Source organism: Athene noctua, chromosome 1 (assembly GCF_965140245.1).
Source record: "Athene noctua chromosome 1, bAthNoc1.hap1.1, whole genome shotgun sequence".
In the NCBI taxonomy this organism is placed as follows: domain Eukaryota; kingdom Metazoa; phylum Chordata; class Aves; order Strigiformes; family Strigidae; genus Athene; species Athene noctua.
The window spans coordinates 131,817,075-131,835,087 of NC_134037.1; the positions used below are offsets into that span (position 1 = coordinate 131,817,075).

The following is an 18,013-nucleotide window of genomic DNA, read 5'->3' on the forward strand; positions in this document are numbered from 1 at the left end:
CCCTTGGTAGTTTGTTTCTGTGATTAATCACTCTCCAGTGACTGTCTCTTGTTATTCTCTGCCAGAATACCTGGTAGACTTTTCCCCAGGAAGGAAGTGATACTGCAAGCAAGTCATGTCTCGTTCTGCTTTTTGATACATTAAACAGGTTGACCTCTTTAAATTACTGAGATCTCCAGCCTTTGGATCTCCTTTGATTCAAAGTTATTTTTAAAATATGGAGCATGAAATGGTGTAGAGTTTTCCAGCATGGGACTTACCCAGACACAGAGAGAGGTTTAATCAACTCCTCCCTTCTCTCCCTTACTTCTGTCTTTGCATGGCCAGGGATCACTTCAGATCCATTGCTGTAGTCTGGCCCACTGGCCTTGTGTTGGGTTTTCTGCTTCTTACGATCCCTAAATCCTTTTCAAAGCACCTCTGTTTAGGGCTGGAAGTTGTTCTCTGTAGATCCAGACATTCTTTCCTGCTCATGGCTGTACAATTTGCTCTTGACTATCTTATAAGAAGTGTTATGAGAATGACCACCTTTCCGAGTGTGGTAAGTCATTCTGTGCTGGCACCATCCTCATTATTTTTAACACTCTAACAATAATTGTGTCCTCAGTAAATTGTGTCAGAATAAGCTATATCTGCTCACCAAGCACTGAATAAAATGGTGAGTCATACCTGACCCAGGACTCATTCCTGGGCATTCACATAAGAAACGCTGTCACTCAATGGTGGGCTTCCAGGGACGACCTCCTTTGCATTTGCAGGTTGTTAAATGGTGTTAGCCAGCTCACTTAACCTCCTGATCTGCTAATATTGCACAATGCTTTTCTGATCAACATGCTTTGGGATATTAATGCTCCCAGAAGCCTTGATAGATCTAAGGCATCACCTTTTCCAAACAAACCTGTAGTCACATCAAAGACTGACAAGAACAAAACAAGTTTATGCAGCAAGATCGGTTTCCTCCAAACCAGGCTGATTGGCATTAACTGGAGAATCTCATATCAGCTCTTTGTTGCTTTGCCTAGAAACTTTCAGGTCTTCTGTTTGCTCTTTACAAATACTGGCAGGGCATAGCTGTCTTCCAGTCTTCTGGGATGTCTCTGATATTCCAGAGCTTATTAACCAGTTGTTTGGTGAGCAACAACCAACTGGTGAGGGCCGCGGAAATTGCATTCTCTACGGATTGGTTTCCTATATTTTCTAGACTTCCCACTACCATGCCTTCAACCGGGGTTTCTTGATGACACCCTTTCCACAGTCTGCCACATCTGTGAGTCCTTTCCCCTTGGTCTATAGCCTGTGTCACCGGGGTCCTCCTCCACCACTCTCTAACATACACAGCTTTCCCAGTATTTTCTGATTAATGCTTTCGGCCTGCTGGCTGGACTGCTCTGACCTGTGGTGTTTTGCCTAGCAGCATGGCTATAGGCTCTCTTCCAGCACAGGCACCGATAACGTCTCTCTCTCCTGTCAGGCTGCCAGTTTTCATACAACTTATTGGAGCTTATTTACCTTTTAGACTCTTGTATTTTTGTCAAACCCATGGCAACTAACAGCCAGCCAGCCAGCCAAAGTTCTGCAGATAGTAGGGCAACCACACGGGTCTCTCTGCCCTTAGGAAACAATGCTAAAAACAGCAGCAGTGGGTCGCTTGGCCTCAGAACTCCTGGGTGTAAATGATATGTACATGATGATTTAAAAGTGACTCTGCCAGACAGAAATAAGATCCTCATATCCTTCTCAGGGTGGACTGGGCAGGGAGATACTTCACTGTCCTCACATGACATATGCTGACCCTGGTCCAAATCCTGGCCAAACAGAGATAATTTTTACATTTCCACCTTCCTTTCCATGCCCACATCACCTTCACTTTAACACCTTCAGAGTAATACTTTAAACTTAGCACCAATCTCATTTCCTCTTTCCACGGCTACCCAACTGCTCCTTTATCAACCCACCTGATTCTATCTCTCTCCTCAAATTTCCCTATAACTTCATGCTTGCTCTCCTCTGAGCCCACCCCATCCAGAGTACCTCAGCTGCCACTCTGCTTGTCTAAACCTGTGCTCCAAATCAAACAAGCCATTTCCTTTATATCATGTAAGAGTGACATCAGCCCTTGCGCTCACCATTCCCATCACCTCAATGACTTTCCTGACTCTCCCATATCTCCCAGAGTTTCCTCGGTCCCTACAACATCCTCCTCCTTGTTCTCTCGCCTATCTCTGGGTCCTTTTGCTTACTTCTGTAGTTTTGCTCTTCGGGGGGATTTTCAGTGTTTGCGTCATTTGGATTTTCGCCCTTTAACTGACCTTTCCCCAGTTGAAATTTCTCATCTGTTTTCTGCTTCCCAATTATACTAAACACATTCGTCAGGATTTGAAAAGGTCAGAAAGAGCCCATGTGGCTGATGTAGCCCATTCCAGAGCTTTCTACCCTCTGCTAACCCCCAAGTGAGGAGGCAGGATGGAGGAAGGCCAGAGAGCAAGATGACCTGAACATTGGCTCATGCCGCACTGCCACATCCCCGGCCATGTCTGTACAGGTGGTTTCTTGGGATGGGTGTGCAAGGGCTCACAGATCATTTGTACAAGTCCCAGGAGGGCTAGAGCTGAAAAGGCTGGAGAATGCGACAGAAGCCTGGATAATCTCCGACGTAAAGGCGCATGTACGTGAGGAGGACAAAAGCCTGGGAGCTCAGACATGTGCACGCCTGTCGATGCACAATGGCACTGCGTCTCACACAAACCCAGACTGTGACATCTCCCCTGGCAGATCCATCTTCCCACACCTCGACCTCCCAGTGACCATAAGCCTCAACACAACCGCATCCCTGTGCTGACACGTCCAAACACACACTGATTTTACTCGTGAAAAAAAAGATTTTTCACATGAAAAACCTGTTGACTCTCCCAAACACACAAAAACACACGCAAGACTCAAAATGTCCCAACACTGGAAAGCTCAGATGGGCACGGTTCATTAGCATGGGAGCTCATGGGAGGCCTGATGAAGAACATCATCAGGTCCCTCAAGTGTCTGTCCAAAGTTGGCACGATGTGTTCCAGGCATCCTGCTGTACTCAGGTTTGGTACTGTCTGTCCATTTGTCTTGTGTCCATGCCTGGTGCGGTGGCAGGTTGCTGTACAGCTCAGTGCTGTCTCTGCTATTTCTTTCTGTTTCTTCCCGGGGTCAGTCACAGTCACAGTCTTTCCTCATCACTTTATGATGAAAAGTTTGATTGTTTCTGAAGATCTGAGGAAATTACTTTCTTGCTTCCTCATATTTCAGACCCTGGAGTGGAAGCTGTCTTTCTGTCATTGACTTTCTTCTCTTGCCCGTTGCTTGCTCAGCTGCTCCCTTCCGATTTGGACTGCGCTTTCTGTTTGGTACTTGATGGTGGAGGGAGATTTTTCCCGCAAAACACCCAGCCCCTCAAAGGCACATCAGCTTCTATCTTTAATTTCGCTGTCACATCCCTGCCATTTCCAGATGCACGCCATCCATCCCCGGCAAAACCGCGCTTGGGGACACGTTCTAACGACCTGGCTGAGCCCTCAGCGGGGAAAAATCCACCTCGGACGGATATCCCCCCCCCATTGCTCCCACAGCACCCGTGTGTCCCACCCGGCCCACGCGTGAGCGGCTCGGCTCTGCCCGTGAAGCAAGACCGGACCCCGCCGCGCTGCGCCCCACCGGGGGGACCCGCCTGCCCCCACCCCGGTACCACCCGGGGATGATGGATGCGTGGATGCGGGGACGGGGGGGGGGCGGGACCGGCGCGGCAGCGAGGGGCGGCCGGGGGGGTGGCATCTCCCCGAGGGGACTGCTGCGGGGCGGAGGGGCGGGGGGCAGCGGTGGCGGGGGTGAGCCCGGGGGTGTATGTGGGGGGTGCGGCCCGAAGCAAAGGGATCCCGGGGGGCCTCCGCCCCCCAAGGACGGACCCGTCCGGGGGTGGCATTCGCCGGAGCGAGCTGGAGCGACGGGTCCCTTGGAGACACCTCTCTCCATGGCAACCTAATCGCTTCCTGTGAAGATCCCGAAATAACCGACGAGACGGGGGAGCGGAGAGGAGCGGAGAGGAGCGGAGCGGGCAGCGGCGGCGGGGAGGCGGCGGGGAGGCGGCGGGGGGGCAGGTCCGGCGGGCGCGGGGCTGCGGGAGCGCAGCGCGGGCGGGCAGGGAGCGGGCAGGGAGTGGGCAGGGAGCCCTCGCACCCGGCCGCCGGGGCCAGGGGGCTCCCGGGCCGGGGGGACGCCGAGCCCCCCGCCCGGCTCCCCCCGGGCGCGCCCCCCCCGGGCTGCAGACGGTGCCGGAGGCGCCCGTGCCAGCAGCCATGGGGTTAACGGGAGGCAGCGAGCGAGAGAGACAGAGACAGAGAGAGAGAAAGAGGGGCTGGACCAGTCTTCGGCAGCTGTTTATTTCAAGGCATCTCTCGCTCCCTCTCCCTCAGCCAGGGCTCAGCCTCATCAAACCTTCCTCCTCCTCCTCCTCCTCCTCCTCCTCCTCCTCCTCCTCCTCCTCCTCCTCCTCCTCCTCTCCTTCCTTCGTCCTGGCCATGAGAGGCACCGGCAGCAGCAGCCGTGCTTCCCCAGCCCCCTGCTCCGCCGCCCCGGCTGCGCCCCACTCGTCTCCCCGCAAGGTAAGTTCATCCTCTCAGCCCGGACTTGGGGGACGGGGAGGGGATGGGGCTGCAGGGGCCAGGGGCAGGGAGGGGATGCGTGCCGTCTCCAAGTCATCTCTCCCCGTCTCCTTCCCCGTGTCCTTTTCCCCCCCTTTTTCTTTCCCCTCTCCCCATCTGGGTGCTCTGTCTCCTAGCCGGTTGTTTCCTCACACCCCCCCGCCCTTCTCCTCCTTTTTCAGGCTGGGGCAGGGGATGCCCGAGGGGCTGGAAGGGAGGGGGCACAGCCGAGGCACGGCTGCTTCTTGCCCTCCAGCTCTGGGCTCCATCACAGACCTGTTGTGCTGGAGCACTGGAGCCTGCACTGAGGAAGGCGACTTCAGCCAAATTGGCGCAGCTGGAGAAAGGCAACGGAGGGGTCAGTCCCTCCTCCTGCCTGGCCAAGGGGGGCACCATGCAAGAGAGAGCAGTTCAGATGTGGGGACTCAGCACCTGAAGCACTCGGATGCCCGGGAACAGTAGGAAACTGGGAGGCAGAAGATTGACAGACTCATGACATGTATTGCAGGCAGGCACTAGATGGCAGGGGACCGGCATCCTAGAGTGCTGCTTGGAATGGGGCCACACTCACAGTTCCCAAATGCGGGGAGACTTGCGCTCAGAGAACCACTGATGGGCTCCACACCCCCATTCCCTAGCTACCAAAATGTCCAAATGCCCCATTGCCCTTCCAACCCCAGGTTCTGCCCCAGCCTAGGATTTCCACACCCAGCCCGTTAAGTTCTCGCCCCAGTACCTGGCACAGGAATTCCCACCGGCAGTTGCTGAACGCTGCAGGACCCGCACTGACACAGGGCGAGTGCTGTCAGCCCCTCTGCCGTCCTGCTGGATCCTCTCCGGGCACTGCCACCAGCCCTCTTGGCCTTACCCTCAGTCGAGCAGCCTGATGTGAGCCACTGCGTTGAGATTGCTAGCCCCCCAATTCAGCCTGCTCTGCGAGCTGTCACCCCTGGCCCCATGCACAGCAGGAACTCCTTCCCCATATGGGCTTGGCATCTCCCACCCCAGGGTACCAGCATTCGGATTGACGCTCCCAGCTGCCGAAACTCCTCCGAGCAGCAGAATTACCTCCCTGGGGCAGCTGCCCTCCCTTTCCTCATCCCCACCCAGCCGAGTACAGCAGGACATACATATAACCCCTTTTCACCAGCTTCCTACTGCTACCAAGCCCGTAATGACTGCATCTCTGCCTCTTGAACCATGAACTCCGGGATGTTCATGGCCACTGAGAAAAATGTAGGTGTGGGGTGCCTGGGGCACCAGGCAGTGCATGTGTGGGTCTCACTGCCACTGCCTAAAGTCGCTCTGCTTAAGGCTTGGAGATAGCTGCTATGTTCTACGGTCCCAAATCACAGTCTCGTATTGGTAGCTGTCACCATAGTCTTTAATGCTGGCCGGGAGTTAAAAAATGACAGCCAACGTAGCGTTCTTTCTCTGCGAAGAGGGCTGGGTCCTTGTTGGGTTTGTTTTGATTTTTTCGTCACTATTTCGAGTGGGATCATTGCCGTGGGGGAGCTGGGCGAAGAAAGGATTTGCATGAAGCTTTCGGTGCTGCGGGGTTGCTAATGGCGAGCATTATTTCAGCCGTCAGTAAGTTTCATAATCTTGGCCCAGCTCCTGTGAATATTCTGCTCCTCAGGGTCATGAGCCTCCTTCCCCTTCTCCCATCCCTTCCCCCTCTCCCCAAACTGGTTGGCAATTTCATTGTTCCAGTGGAATATATCCGTCATGTGAGGTCATCGCTGCATAAGGAGAGGTGATTGATTGCTTAGGTCACTGGGGCCTGTCCCATGCTGGGTTTTGAATGCTGGCTTGGAGACCTTGAACCGGACTCTGTGCTCAAAGGCGAGGCTATGTGGGGTGGAGAGGGGCACGGTAACGCATTCCCGGCAGCTTGAGTCGCCGAGCAAACAGACTGCTGCATTCTGAACTAGCTGGAGCGCTCTGAGAGCAGACGGCTTCATTCCTAGAGGCACAGTATCACAGCAGTCAAGCCCGAGATGTTACAAAAATACAGATAGATCATCATCTGCCAGCCGAGCCAGACAGAATCGGGTGCAACTCTTTTCCCATCCCCGGATGGAAGGAGACTCTAGCCGCTTTTCACTAACGTGGCTTGTGTGTGCTCGGCTTCATCCAATTGCTCTTCAGTCAGAGCTGATCTCGGCTAGGCATCAAGAAAGCTGTGAGGTTCTCAGATTTTAAGGCCAGAGGGACCATTTTGATCATCAAGTCTGACCTACAGCAGAGCACAGGCTCTGAATTTCACCAATTTCATTTCCTGCATCAAGCCCATAACTTCTGATTGAACTGTGTAGTGTCTCTTTTAGAAATATGGCTACGCGAAGGCTCCAGGCAGTAGGGAATACACCACCTGCCTAGGTGAATTGTGCTAGTGTGTGACCCTCTTTATTAATAGGATTGTTCCTCATTTAAATTTGTCAAACTTCAGCATTTTGTAACAGAAGGTTACAGATTGCATTTGATGGGAGGCAGCTACAGCGCAGGTATTGCCTGCACACGGCTGGCACCTTGGATCTTTTATTCCTGTGATGGCTTTTATGTTTGGATAGGATTTATCTTTGGGACCACAGTATGTAAGAGTCCTGGACATGGAGAAGGAGTTATTGGCAGTGAATCCTAGGGCTTCCCTGGGGCGCGGTAGCATCGGAACTCTGGAGCTCAGGGTGTCACATTCAGGGTTTAGTCTGTGCTCCCTACTCAGAGCAGGAGTGCAGCAGGCTTTGCTCCTAGCCGTTAGTTAGGATGTAAATTCCCAGCCTCCTCGGTGAATCGGGATACGTGCTTTGGGACACGACTACCAAGATCTGCTCTCTCACGTCCCAGCAGCGGTGGGGCCGTGCTGCGGGAGTCTTACAAAGAGGGAGGAAGCGCAGCTGGGTCCCTGACACTGAGGAACAGCAGCAGGATTCGTGCTTCCATCCTGCAAATGCAATGAGAGCAGCTCCTAATAGATTAGCCACAGGGATCTCTGGTCTGGACCAGTAGTGGAGTCCATATGCAGTAGCAAAGAGCAGTGTAATTCTTACCTGTGGCTTTCAAGCACCAAGATTCACAAACTGAGCTCAATGAAGTGCCCTGGGGAAATAGCTTTGTCATTCACACTCTGTCATCTGTGCATCACAGGACTGGAACACTACGATGAAGGATCTGTACCTAGAGTGACAATACACAGGTCCATCTTTGGACCCTGGGAGTAGCCCTGTCCATTTTTATCACAATTAGACCTTGGAAACAGATCTGAAAGGAAGAGACATGCCATGTGGTACTGGTGCAGAAATCCAGTCTCTCTGCTATGGCATGCAAAGGCCTTTTGAATGGTGTAAGGTGCGTGGATACTGGGATTTATACGTCCAGGTAGTAAGAGCGTTGGCATCCTCTCCTCCCCTCTGAAGATCTACCAGTTTCTTGAGCATCCACACCCAGAGCTGCACACAGAGCTAACGAAGGGCATTTGTTACACTTGCCCTCCAGTGCTGTAGGGTCTGTGCTCAGGACACAATCCCCACTGCTGGTGGCTAACTGCAGAGTGCCCCAGACACTTTGTCCATAAGCCACAGGGACATCCATGCTCTGTTCTGAACATGAACACTCCATCCACAGTGGAGTCCAGCCCTCCCTGACTGGCATTTCCACCCAGAACATTCCTTTTCTTTCCTGACATTCATGCTATGGGAGACACCTCTGCTTCCCCCAGCTCCTCCACAACCATGCCTGGGAGTGCAGGACACACTCTCAGTCTCTGGCCACGATGCAATTAGCAAACCAGAATGTGTTGACTGAGACTGACTGACATTGCCTCATTCCTGCACTCACCTGGAGCCACCTTTGGAGTAGGGACTCCAGGAGTCACCTACTCTTCACCGCTGGCAGCAGGACCTGTGCACCACAGCGTCTCACACACTATGTCCAGGCTGTCACTTCCACAGCGTTATGTGTAGAGCTGGGGCTCACTCCAGTTACAGCCATTACCTGCTCTGTAGGGCTGAGATTCAAACTACCAGCTGCACAAGTGATTCAGGTTTTGGCTCTGTAGGGTTTAGACTCTGGGAATCCGTGGTCTGGGGTGCTGTTGCTGGAGCTCACAATCTCAGACGAGAAATATAGCGAGGTCTCCATTATAAGACATCCCAAGAAGTGAGAAGAGCACAGCGAGCTGGGTGACCCAGCACACTGTGCAGCTACACCTAGGAATGTTTCTACTTGTAGAGCCATCTACATTAGGAGGAATGCTAGCAGTTACACGTGTACCCCTAATGTACCATACTCCCCTGTGGACTGGCACTGAGGTCTACTTGCATCTGGAGAGATCTCCACTCCTGGGGTGGCACTGTCCACATCCACATCTCCTGCTGCCTGATACAGAACAGCCTGCAGCCCCTGGGGACCAGAGCTGTAACCAAGAATGCAGTACCACAAGCAGAGCAGGCTCTTCACCCCAGGGAGCTACTGCCCCTTGGTGAGTCCCAGGCATAGCCCCAGGGACTCCAGGCCACCCTGAAACCACTCGGGAGGTTTGTGTGCCCTTTAGCCTGGGGACTCACACGGGGAGGTCCCCTCAATCCTTGGAATTCCCTCTCTTTTCAAAGTCCAAAAGAAATTCTGTCACGGATTTGTGTTGCCAGACATGATCTTCCACGGCATCGTGATCATAATCCAGATGGCCAAGATCTCGCCAGCCTCTAGCTTCGGAACAAACTTGCTCCATTCTGTTGTCTCTCTGCAGAGCTGCATTTTAATACTAAGTCTCCTCTGAGGCTTAGAGGTTCAGGAGCAAAGTACAAAGAAATGCTGAGAATAGCTCCTCTTTTCTCCTCATCTTCATCTCAGGATCCCTCCAGAGACTGATCTTGCCCCGGAGGGAAGGGCAGGGCACTAGCCGACAATTCCTTTTTTCTGTGAACTTTGTTTAAATATTTAACAGAAGGAAACTAAAAATATCCCCAGTTAATGCAGCAGGAACTAGACAGCTACTCATTCGTGGATGCCTTTCCTCCCAGCCCCTCTCCTCAGGTATGAGTCCCCTTTCTACACCAAGCACCAGGCTCTTCCCTCAGCAAGAAGCCTCCCACTCAGGAGGGGCTGCAGTTTTAGTTCAAGGCATGGGCTGAGTAGGAAGGGGATGGCAGTAACCCCTTGGGAGCTGGGAGGTGCAACACAGCTGGCTGGGGGCTGGAGGTGCAGGGTTGGCCTCTGCGTTGACTCCCTCAGCCAAGCAGCCCTCTTTCTCCATCCTGGCAGCCAGAGGAGGGCATGACTGTGGGTTGTCAACTTTCATGCTTTCCCCTTCACGATGAAGGAGTTGAATATCCTGAATGATTTTTTTTTTTTTTTTTTTTTTTTTGGTTTGTGTATGCATGTGTGGTCTTTGTTGCAGAGAGGATCCTGGGTTGGGCACATAATAGCTGCCCAGGGAAGGGCTGGCGCTGCACTGTGCCCAGCCACGAGAAGGGGCAGACAGCATGAAGGGCAGCCATGCTACTGCTGGACTGATGCCAGCGGGTGGTGTGTGGCCAGTGCAGAAATCCAGCCCTTACTCCATGTTACTGCTGCTTCCTAGTGCTGCTTGGCCATGGGAGGCGGGAGAGAAAGAGAAGGAATAGGGAAGGAAGGGAGGGATGGGACAACGCAGAGGACACTAGGACAAGGAGCGTGGGAAGGTAATTCCATGTTAGCTAAAAGGAAAGTAATTACTAAATATTTGATAGGCATATTTTTGCACTTAAATTCTTTAGTGAGGCTGGACTTTTCTCGCTGATTCACTCTCTCTGTCTTCTTGGTTTATCACTTTCATGCTTCCCCTCTCACTCCCTCACTCTGGCACACAATGAAGAGGCTCTTTTTTAATAAATGGATTACATGCTCTACACTATAAATAAACACAGGAGTCAAGATTCCAACTTGTTCCAGCGATAAGCAAACAAAGATGCCGAATCCCCTTCTCGGCCCTCAGACAAGAGAGTCCCCAGGGAAGCTACGCATGTGCCTCTGCACATGTGCTCCAGAGATCACTCCTTGCTTCTGTGTGCGTATGCTAATGCGTGTGTTTCTGTGAGGTGTTGGAGTTAGGGCGACGAAGCACCTCTGTGCGGGAAAGCACGCGGGCATGGGGGGGACATGGGAACTGGGGTAGGTTCACGTGTGGGTGCTGGGCCAGGATCTCACCTGCGGTGGCTCACGCTGCCTCCAGGGAGAGAGAGCGGTTGCTGCTGGGTGAGGGGACAATGACACCTCTCCCTTTTGGTTCCCAGTGAAGAAGATGAGACAGGATCCTCGCTGAGCAAAGACTCTGTTGCATCTGAGATGGAGCCCAGTGCCTGGTAGGTTCACAGCTTCCCACATTCATTGGTGACGCGGGAAGATGACGGGAGCATGGGTGGCAGGCTGCTCCCGGCTGTTCCGGGCTTAGCCTTTCGGCAGGAGGGACATTTCAGATAAAGCTCTCTTCTTCCTCCCGCCCACCCCGCAGCAGGATGCCTCCACTCCTCTCCTGCGTCCACTCCCTGCAGCTTTGGCATCTCCTCCTCCTGGTCTCAGCCGTCCCTCCTCCTGGAGTCTGGTCTCTTCGCTCTCGGGGCCCAGCGGCTGCTCGGCCTCTTTGCACCCGTCGGAGCCCCTCAGCCCCGCGGCCCATTTGCATCTGGGACAGGCCCTCGCTGCTGGAGAGGGATTCTCGCTTCGCCCTGCCACGCCAGCGGGCCCTGGCACCTCGGGGGGCAGAGCTGCGGCATGTAGTGAGGCTGAGGCGCCAGGCAGCGGGGGCCCGCCCTGCCACCCCCTCCGGGTTTGAGGACGGCATGCCCTCCTCCCAGTACCCCTGGGCCATCGTGTGGGGCCCCACAGTGTCAGATGAGGATGGAGGGGACACTAACTCGGCCAACCCAGGCTTCCCACCGCTGGGATACACCTTTGTCTCACCACATGGGATGGCAACAGCGCAGCCCAACTCCCACTCGCTCCTCCACAACGCAGGGCTCAACCTCCGTGAGACCCCAGCCACCCTGCGGCCCTTCTTGTTTGGGCCCCGAGGGGAAGGTAAATCTGCCCTTTGCTCCTTTCACACACACCCTGCCCTCGCTCCGTCCCTGCAGGAGCAGCTCTGCAAAATTCACAAGGGCCCCAGTGGGAACCTCCCCTTGCACTGCTGCTCTGCGGGGACCAGTGGCTGTGGCCATCACCCCCCCTTTCCCCCTCTGTCTCGCAGGTGTGGACCCCCAGCTGTACGTCACCATCACCATCTCCATCATCATTGTCCTGGTTGCCACCGGGATCATATTCAAATTCTGGTGAGTGGAGTTTGGGCTAATGGAAGCTGTCACCGCACTGCTGTCTCCAGGTGGGTGGGCAGGAGGACTGTGGGCTTGGAAATCATTTGTCCTAGGGGTGAGGATCTGGTGCTGAGGGCTCTTGTGAGCTTGGCACGTGGCCAAGCCGGGCTCTAATGCTGAGCAGAGCAGGGTCTTACAATCCTCTCTGTCATCAAGGGCTGGGGCTTGTCTGAGAGAGTAGTCTTTACCTCCCCCCTTGTTTCTCTTCAAAGCTGGGACCGTAACCAGAAACGCCGGCGTCACTCGGGGCAGCAGAGCAGTGGGAGGCAGCAGGAGAGCCAGCAGCCCCTCACGGACCTCTCCCCCACCACTGTCAGCATCCTGGGGCCCTACGGTGACTCCCTGTCCCCCACGCCCGAGGTGGAGGAGTCCAGGCAGGGCCAGGAGGGTGTGGAGAAGCTGGGGGGCCACGGGAAGAGCACGGCCTTTCAGCTCAACCGGTGAGTGGCCGGTGAGGTGGGGCAGGAGGGTGTGGCTGGGGACAGGGGGACAGGCACGCTGAGGCAGGGCAAAGGTGCCAGTCGGGTGATGGGGGTGGCAGGGCAGCATGAGTGCCTGTTGCTAATTAATTTCTGATTCTTTTTTCCCCCTCAGAATCCCACTGGTGAACCTGTGACGCTGACGGGAGAAGCAGAGCTGGCTCCCCCCCACCCTCGTGTCACAGCCGGCGAGTGCAGACTCCCGCCACCTCTGCTACCCCAGGAAAAAATGACCTCCTTGTGCCACGGCCCGCCACCACCATTATTAACTATCTCCACCAGGATGTGCCTGGGCAAATGGATGAGCTGGGCCTCCTTAGCCTCCTGCTGGGGGAAGGTTGGGGACCCCCCTCCTGCCCATGCAGGACAGGGTGATGAGAGAGCAGGATGGTGGGAGGGAAGACAGCTGGTGATGGTGTGAAATCTTGGCCTCCCCGGCCCCTCTCCTAGCACACATGCAGACACACACACACACACACACACACACTTGGATCTCCGTGACTCTCTCACCAGTGCATGCCTGACATCAGGGGTAGGCAAGGTGGAAAGGCGTACCCCTGTCCCCGTGGGCCCTAACCCCTCTGTGTGTCCCTTCCCATGTCGTGTGCTTTGAAGTGAACATCTGGAGTTTAGTGGCTGCAGGATTGCATGCCCAAGCTTTGTCTCCCTTGAGCCACAACTCAAGTGGCAACAGGTTCTTCTGTTCCCGACGCCTTGGCCCTCCCGAGGGTCCCAAGGGTGGGCGAAGCTTGGGCAGAAGAGGCTCACATAGCACCTGGGCCCCCTCAGCAACCCATTTCCTTGAAGGAAACATTGCCTCCCCCCATAGATGGAAGATATTCACATCTTTCCATTTTCTTTCTGCCTAACACTCCTCTGTTTTTTCTCTTCAGCTTATATCTTTCTTCATCTCTCCATTCCCAATTTTTTTCTCTCAGTTCCTCCACCCGCCACTTCTCTTGCCAGTTAAAATGGGAAAAGGTTCCTTTAGCTTTCCAAACATTTTGATCTCTTGGAAGTCTCCTTGCTGTCCCGCTCCACCCCCTCTGTCTCCTTCAGCAAGGTTTTTCTGAAGAACATCAGTTTATGGTAATGTTCTTTAGAAAATCTGAAGTGAAGCCCTCAGCCCATCATGTTATGTAGCAAGTGTGTTGTACATTGGGATGCTGCCGAAGCAACTAAAGCATGTCATGCAGATATAGCGGGGCACAAGGAATCTTGAGTTTTGCTGGGCTGAGGTAGGGAATTGTTTTCAGACACTCATGCCACAGGCAATGAGCAGCAGACATGACTGTGTGCCTGGGATGACAAAGAGCAGTTGGCCTTGGCAACATTTGCAAGGTTGCCATGTACTGCTGGTAGGTCTCTCCAGGAATGCAAGGTGACTGGAGACCCACAAGGCAATGCTCACCATGGGCATGAGAGAGGGGGTATCTGGGGTGCCAGCCTTTGTGAGTGTACTGTCCCAGCTGGTTGGGGACCAGAACCCCACAAGCGTCAGTGCAAACTGGTTGCCTGAGCACATACTTTGGAGCTGTGTGGGTCTGTAGGGCAGGCAGCCACACTGTCAGTTACTTGTGTGAGCAAGATCAGTGTGTTTCAACCTCTTCCTATGTGTGGACCTATGGGTGTCACTCTGAAGAAGTGTGAAATGGCAAATTTCAGCTTAATGACAATAGTTGCTCTCACCTGGTTTTTTGTGGACACCTTCAAAGTAATTCACACACCCCACATTGACAGCTCACCACCACACCCCCACACCCCCCCCAGCTGAAATGATGGAGATTTAGATAAGGTTTCCCCTACACCATACAAACACCTTCAGCTGTTGGATTGATGTGGCCGGAGACAGGAAACTCACCCACAATTTGAAGGCCCTAATGCACCATACAAAGTCTCTGACAAAAGTCATGTTGGAGAAAAGGAAATGGCTCTTTCATCCTTTATCTCTGCAGTAAAATCCTATTCTTTATAGGACAAAGCACAGGGAATTTTGTAAAAGGCCTGGTTCTGGCCATTTACCCAGCTGAACTATTAGGTGATCTGGGGTCCCATCTGACTCACCGTGAAGGACATTTAAATGAGAGTGTAAATTGCAATAAGCTTCACAAAAAACAGTAGAGATTTGGAGAAAATGACAGGTCAAATAAAATTACTGGCTTATTAAAAGCACAGAAAGGCTGAAAGATGTAGGTGGAAAAGGACTCTGGAGGTCTGTAGTCTAAGCACAGGTTGAGTCTCTGCTTACAGCAGGGGATATTATTGCTTTACCCTAGATCGATTTATTACCGAGCCTTTTCCTTATTCAGGATCCATTCAAGGCTTTGGTGGACACTGAAGCTGCAGATAGGGCTGTTCTTCCTCATGTTGACATATCAGCACTGGGGAAGGACATCTGTGCACAGCTTGCGCTGCTTATTGCTGGTAGTTTACAATAAAATGCCTTGAACCAGTTTAAGTAATCTTCCAGACCAGATTAATTAGATTACTTTTTGATCAATAGTGCTTGTTGAAACAAGGCCAGAGTTTAGACTCTACCACTTCAAGGGCTGTCCTTGGACTTTCCCTTTCCACACGCTGAGTGGAGAGAAGGTCTGTCATAAAGTGGCAGGACTCCGCAGGAGGCGTAGTGAAAACATGTTGCGACACCTGATGCAGGGAAGCCCTGTGCTCTGCTGGCCAGGCTTTTGTAAACTCTGCAAACATGATCTTGGTGTTCTGGGGTTTTTTTCCCCCCTTTAACGTGTCTCTGTTTTTGTTAAAAGTATCTCCAGGGAACAAAGCCTTTTACAGTTGCTGTGGGAATGGGGAAGGTGGGGAATGCAGTAGAGAAAACTCTTACAATGAAGCTTGGATACGCTGACCATCTTTTCCAAGACGAATTTTTTCAGCCAAATACATTTTTATGACAGTAATTCTCTCTCTCATGCAAAACAGGTTACATGTGGGAAACAACTTCATTGTCCTGCCCAAATTTTCATTGCTACATTTTGTCCCTGGAAAAAAAACATTCAAAACACATGTGGACACACAAGCTTCTTCCAGTCAATAAATAATCTTACTGGATCTGTTTTCTCCATGGCTGGAGCCTTATAAACCATTTTCCCCTATGCAGACTGGAGCCAGAGCGTGCCTGCAGTCTCTTCCCTGGCCTGGGCTAATATTCTGTGAGATGTTCACATGGATGGGTTGACAGCACCAACTACCAAGCCAGGACAGAGGCTGGCACCTTCTCAGTCACAGCCCATCAGGTTCCCCTGTCTTCAAGGTGACTGGAGGAAAAAGAGCTGGATTAATTTTTTCCAGTGGAGATTTTACAGAGAGAAAGGTGTGTGGGGAAAACAACTAAAAATGTTCGTAGCATTGGGTTGAGCTGCCCAACATTTCTGTGTAATTAAAAGGAAATGTCTGGGTGCCTGAGTGAGTTGAAGGCACCATGTCTGTGCTGACCTCCTGGAGGGATGTGGCTTTGTTAACACAACGGTGGTCTCTCTGTGAGTGCAGTGGGAAGGACTGGGGGAGAACCTCTCCCCTCCACCCTGTATTGCTTCAGGGCAGGAACTGGAGTCTCCCTCTGTTTACCCAGCAGAGTGGCATGACCACAAGGCTGAATCCTGCTTGGGCCTTTCCCATCCGGTCGATTGTGACTGGTAGGCAGGGGAGCAGACCCCCAGTGTGTGCTTCCACAATGCTCCTCTGGTCCAGTTTACAGGGACTCACATCCAGCCAAGCATCTCACGGCTTCAGAGAGGGCTATCTACCTCTTCCTCAATGGCACCTAAGTGCCCTTGCAAATCTGGTCCTTTCATTCCCCACTCCCTTTCCCGATAAGGAAAAAGGCTTGGAAAGGAGCCGTTTGTTCACTCCCCTCAAGTTCTCAAACACAATCACCTTCAGACTGCTCTGAATTAAACTATGGCACAAACTTAGAGCCAAGTCCTGCAGCACAAAAGCCCTGGGCCAAACTCCAGCTCCCCGACTGCATCCCTGCTGATGTCTCACTGTAGTCTTGGCCCTACCTTGGCAAGACCATAGAGCAGGGCCCCTTCCTTCACCAACTGCTGGCTCTCTACTCCTTTTTTCCAGCTGTTTTCCCTCTCCCACTGTTTGCCCGCTTCCCACTCCTGTCCTGTACCATGGTCTCCCTCCCAGTAATCTCTCCCCTCCTGCTGTTTTCGCTTTCCCCACTCCTCTCTTGTTCTCCCTTTGCCACTCAGTCTCGTTCTGCTGCGGTTCACATCCTCTCCTCTGTCCTCTCTCCTGCTTCCCTGCTCAGTCTCGCTCTTCCCCCTCCCCTGCCATTGTGCGCTGTGATATATATTTTTGTAGGATTTCTCTTCTCCTTGTGGTGAAATATACAATTCTTGTGGGATGTTAGTTTCAACATTTTTAAATAAACCTTTGCAAAATACTGAAAGCAGAGCTCTTGCTACTGTGGAAGAGACCGTAATGTCAAAGTGGGATGAGAAGGACTTCAGATCCCAGTGGGACAGAGGCTCAGACATCTGGCACCCCACAGTCTCTTCTAGGGGGGTAGACAGGGCAATTTGGCCCTGCATCCGTCTCACCTTGGTCTCCTTGCTGTCCAAAAAGGCCCTTCGGCCCTCCTCATGCGTTACCACAGGAGGTGGTCCCTTATGGCGGAGGCCTTGCACACCCACTCCTCCACCCAGAGCGGCTGTTCTTCCTCTGGAGCTGCTGCCTCCCAGCCACGCCTCGGGGCTGCTTGTCACACGCTGGTTCGTGCAGGGAGCCAGGGTGGCCAGGAGAGGTGAGAGAAGCTGAAGGAAAGGGAGGGAGACTGAGAGATGCAAGCACAGAAGCCTCCCTCACTCTGTTCCCCGTGGCTGCCTCCGCAATTTCTATTTACAGCCATGCTGCCTCCCCTCCTGGCCACAGTGCCGCTGCTGTTGCTGGTTTCCAGGGCTGCTCTGTAATTAAGCATCCTTGTCTCCTGCAACTCCCCCACTTCGCATGCCCTGGCAGCGATTGGTGCTGGAGTGGGCACGGAGGGGGTGCTGGAGACCAGCACCAGGCACAGTGGCCACTCTGAAGAGCCACTCCCCAGCAACGGTGGGAGGATTTCTGGGTGCTGGGGATGGTCCTCGGCCCCTGCTCCCTCTGCCTGCTCGCTGCCTGAGTCCTTTGGGCTCTGGAGGTCTCCCTGATCCGCTGCTTTACTGTTGGAGGAAGGAGCAGGCTCCCCAGAACAGACCTGACCTCGAACTCTGTCCTGGGGTCTCTGCCCACTGGAATGATCCAGGACCACCTCCCACCGCAGGGCCAGATCCCTGCACATGGCACCCTGTGCCCTGGACGGGATCTCTGTGGGCTGAGGTCGCCCCGGGCCCGTCGGAGAGCAGACGCACACCTGCCATGGCTGTCCCAGGGCGTGCACGTGTGAGAGGCTGAACAGCACCTCTTCTGCCCCTGTGCTGAGCCGTGGGAGGACAGAGTCCCTCACCCCTGTTGCTTTAGGTGGCTGGTCACCTGCCCCCCCAGCTGATCC

The 18,013-nt window shown here is 53.4% G+C and overlaps 1 protein-coding gene across 2 annotated transcripts; it reads left to right on the forward strand.

Moving 5' to 3' along the window:
- The first annotated feature begins 4,522 nt into the window (after nt 1-4,522).
- Nucleotides 4,523-17,185, forward strand: PIANP (PILR alpha associated neural protein). 2 transcript variants are annotated; one of them, XM_074896103.1, is made up of 6 exons: nt 4,523-4,637; nt 10,949-11,017; nt 11,167-11,732; nt 11,902-11,983; nt 12,238-12,465; nt 12,620-17,185. In XM_074896103.1, exons 2-6 carry the CDS (start codon nt 11,001-11,003, stop codon nt 12,639-12,641), a joined length of 915 nt encoding a protein of 304 aa, XP_074752204.1. In that variant the 5' UTR covers nt 4,523-4,637; nt 10,949-11,000; the 3' UTR covers nt 12,642-17,185. The 2 variants fall into 2 exon arrangements, with proteins under 2 accessions (XP_074752204.1, XP_074752212.1); XM_074896111.1 differs by having other exon boundaries at nt 11,170-11,732.
- The last annotated feature ends 828 nt before the right edge of the window (nt 17,186-18,013 follow it).

Bases quoted from the DNA above. Each gene is read 5' to 3' on its own strand.
- PIANP (XM_074896103.1), top strand. The intron at 11,733-11,901 runs GTAAATCTGCCC...TCTGTCTCGCAG, and splicing joins GTTTGGGCCCCGAGGGGAAG to GTGTGGACCCCCAGCTGTAC. The intron at 11,984-12,237 runs GTGAGTGGAGTT...TTCTCTTCAAAG, and splicing joins GGGATCATATTCAAATTCTG to CTGGGACCGTAACCAGAAAC.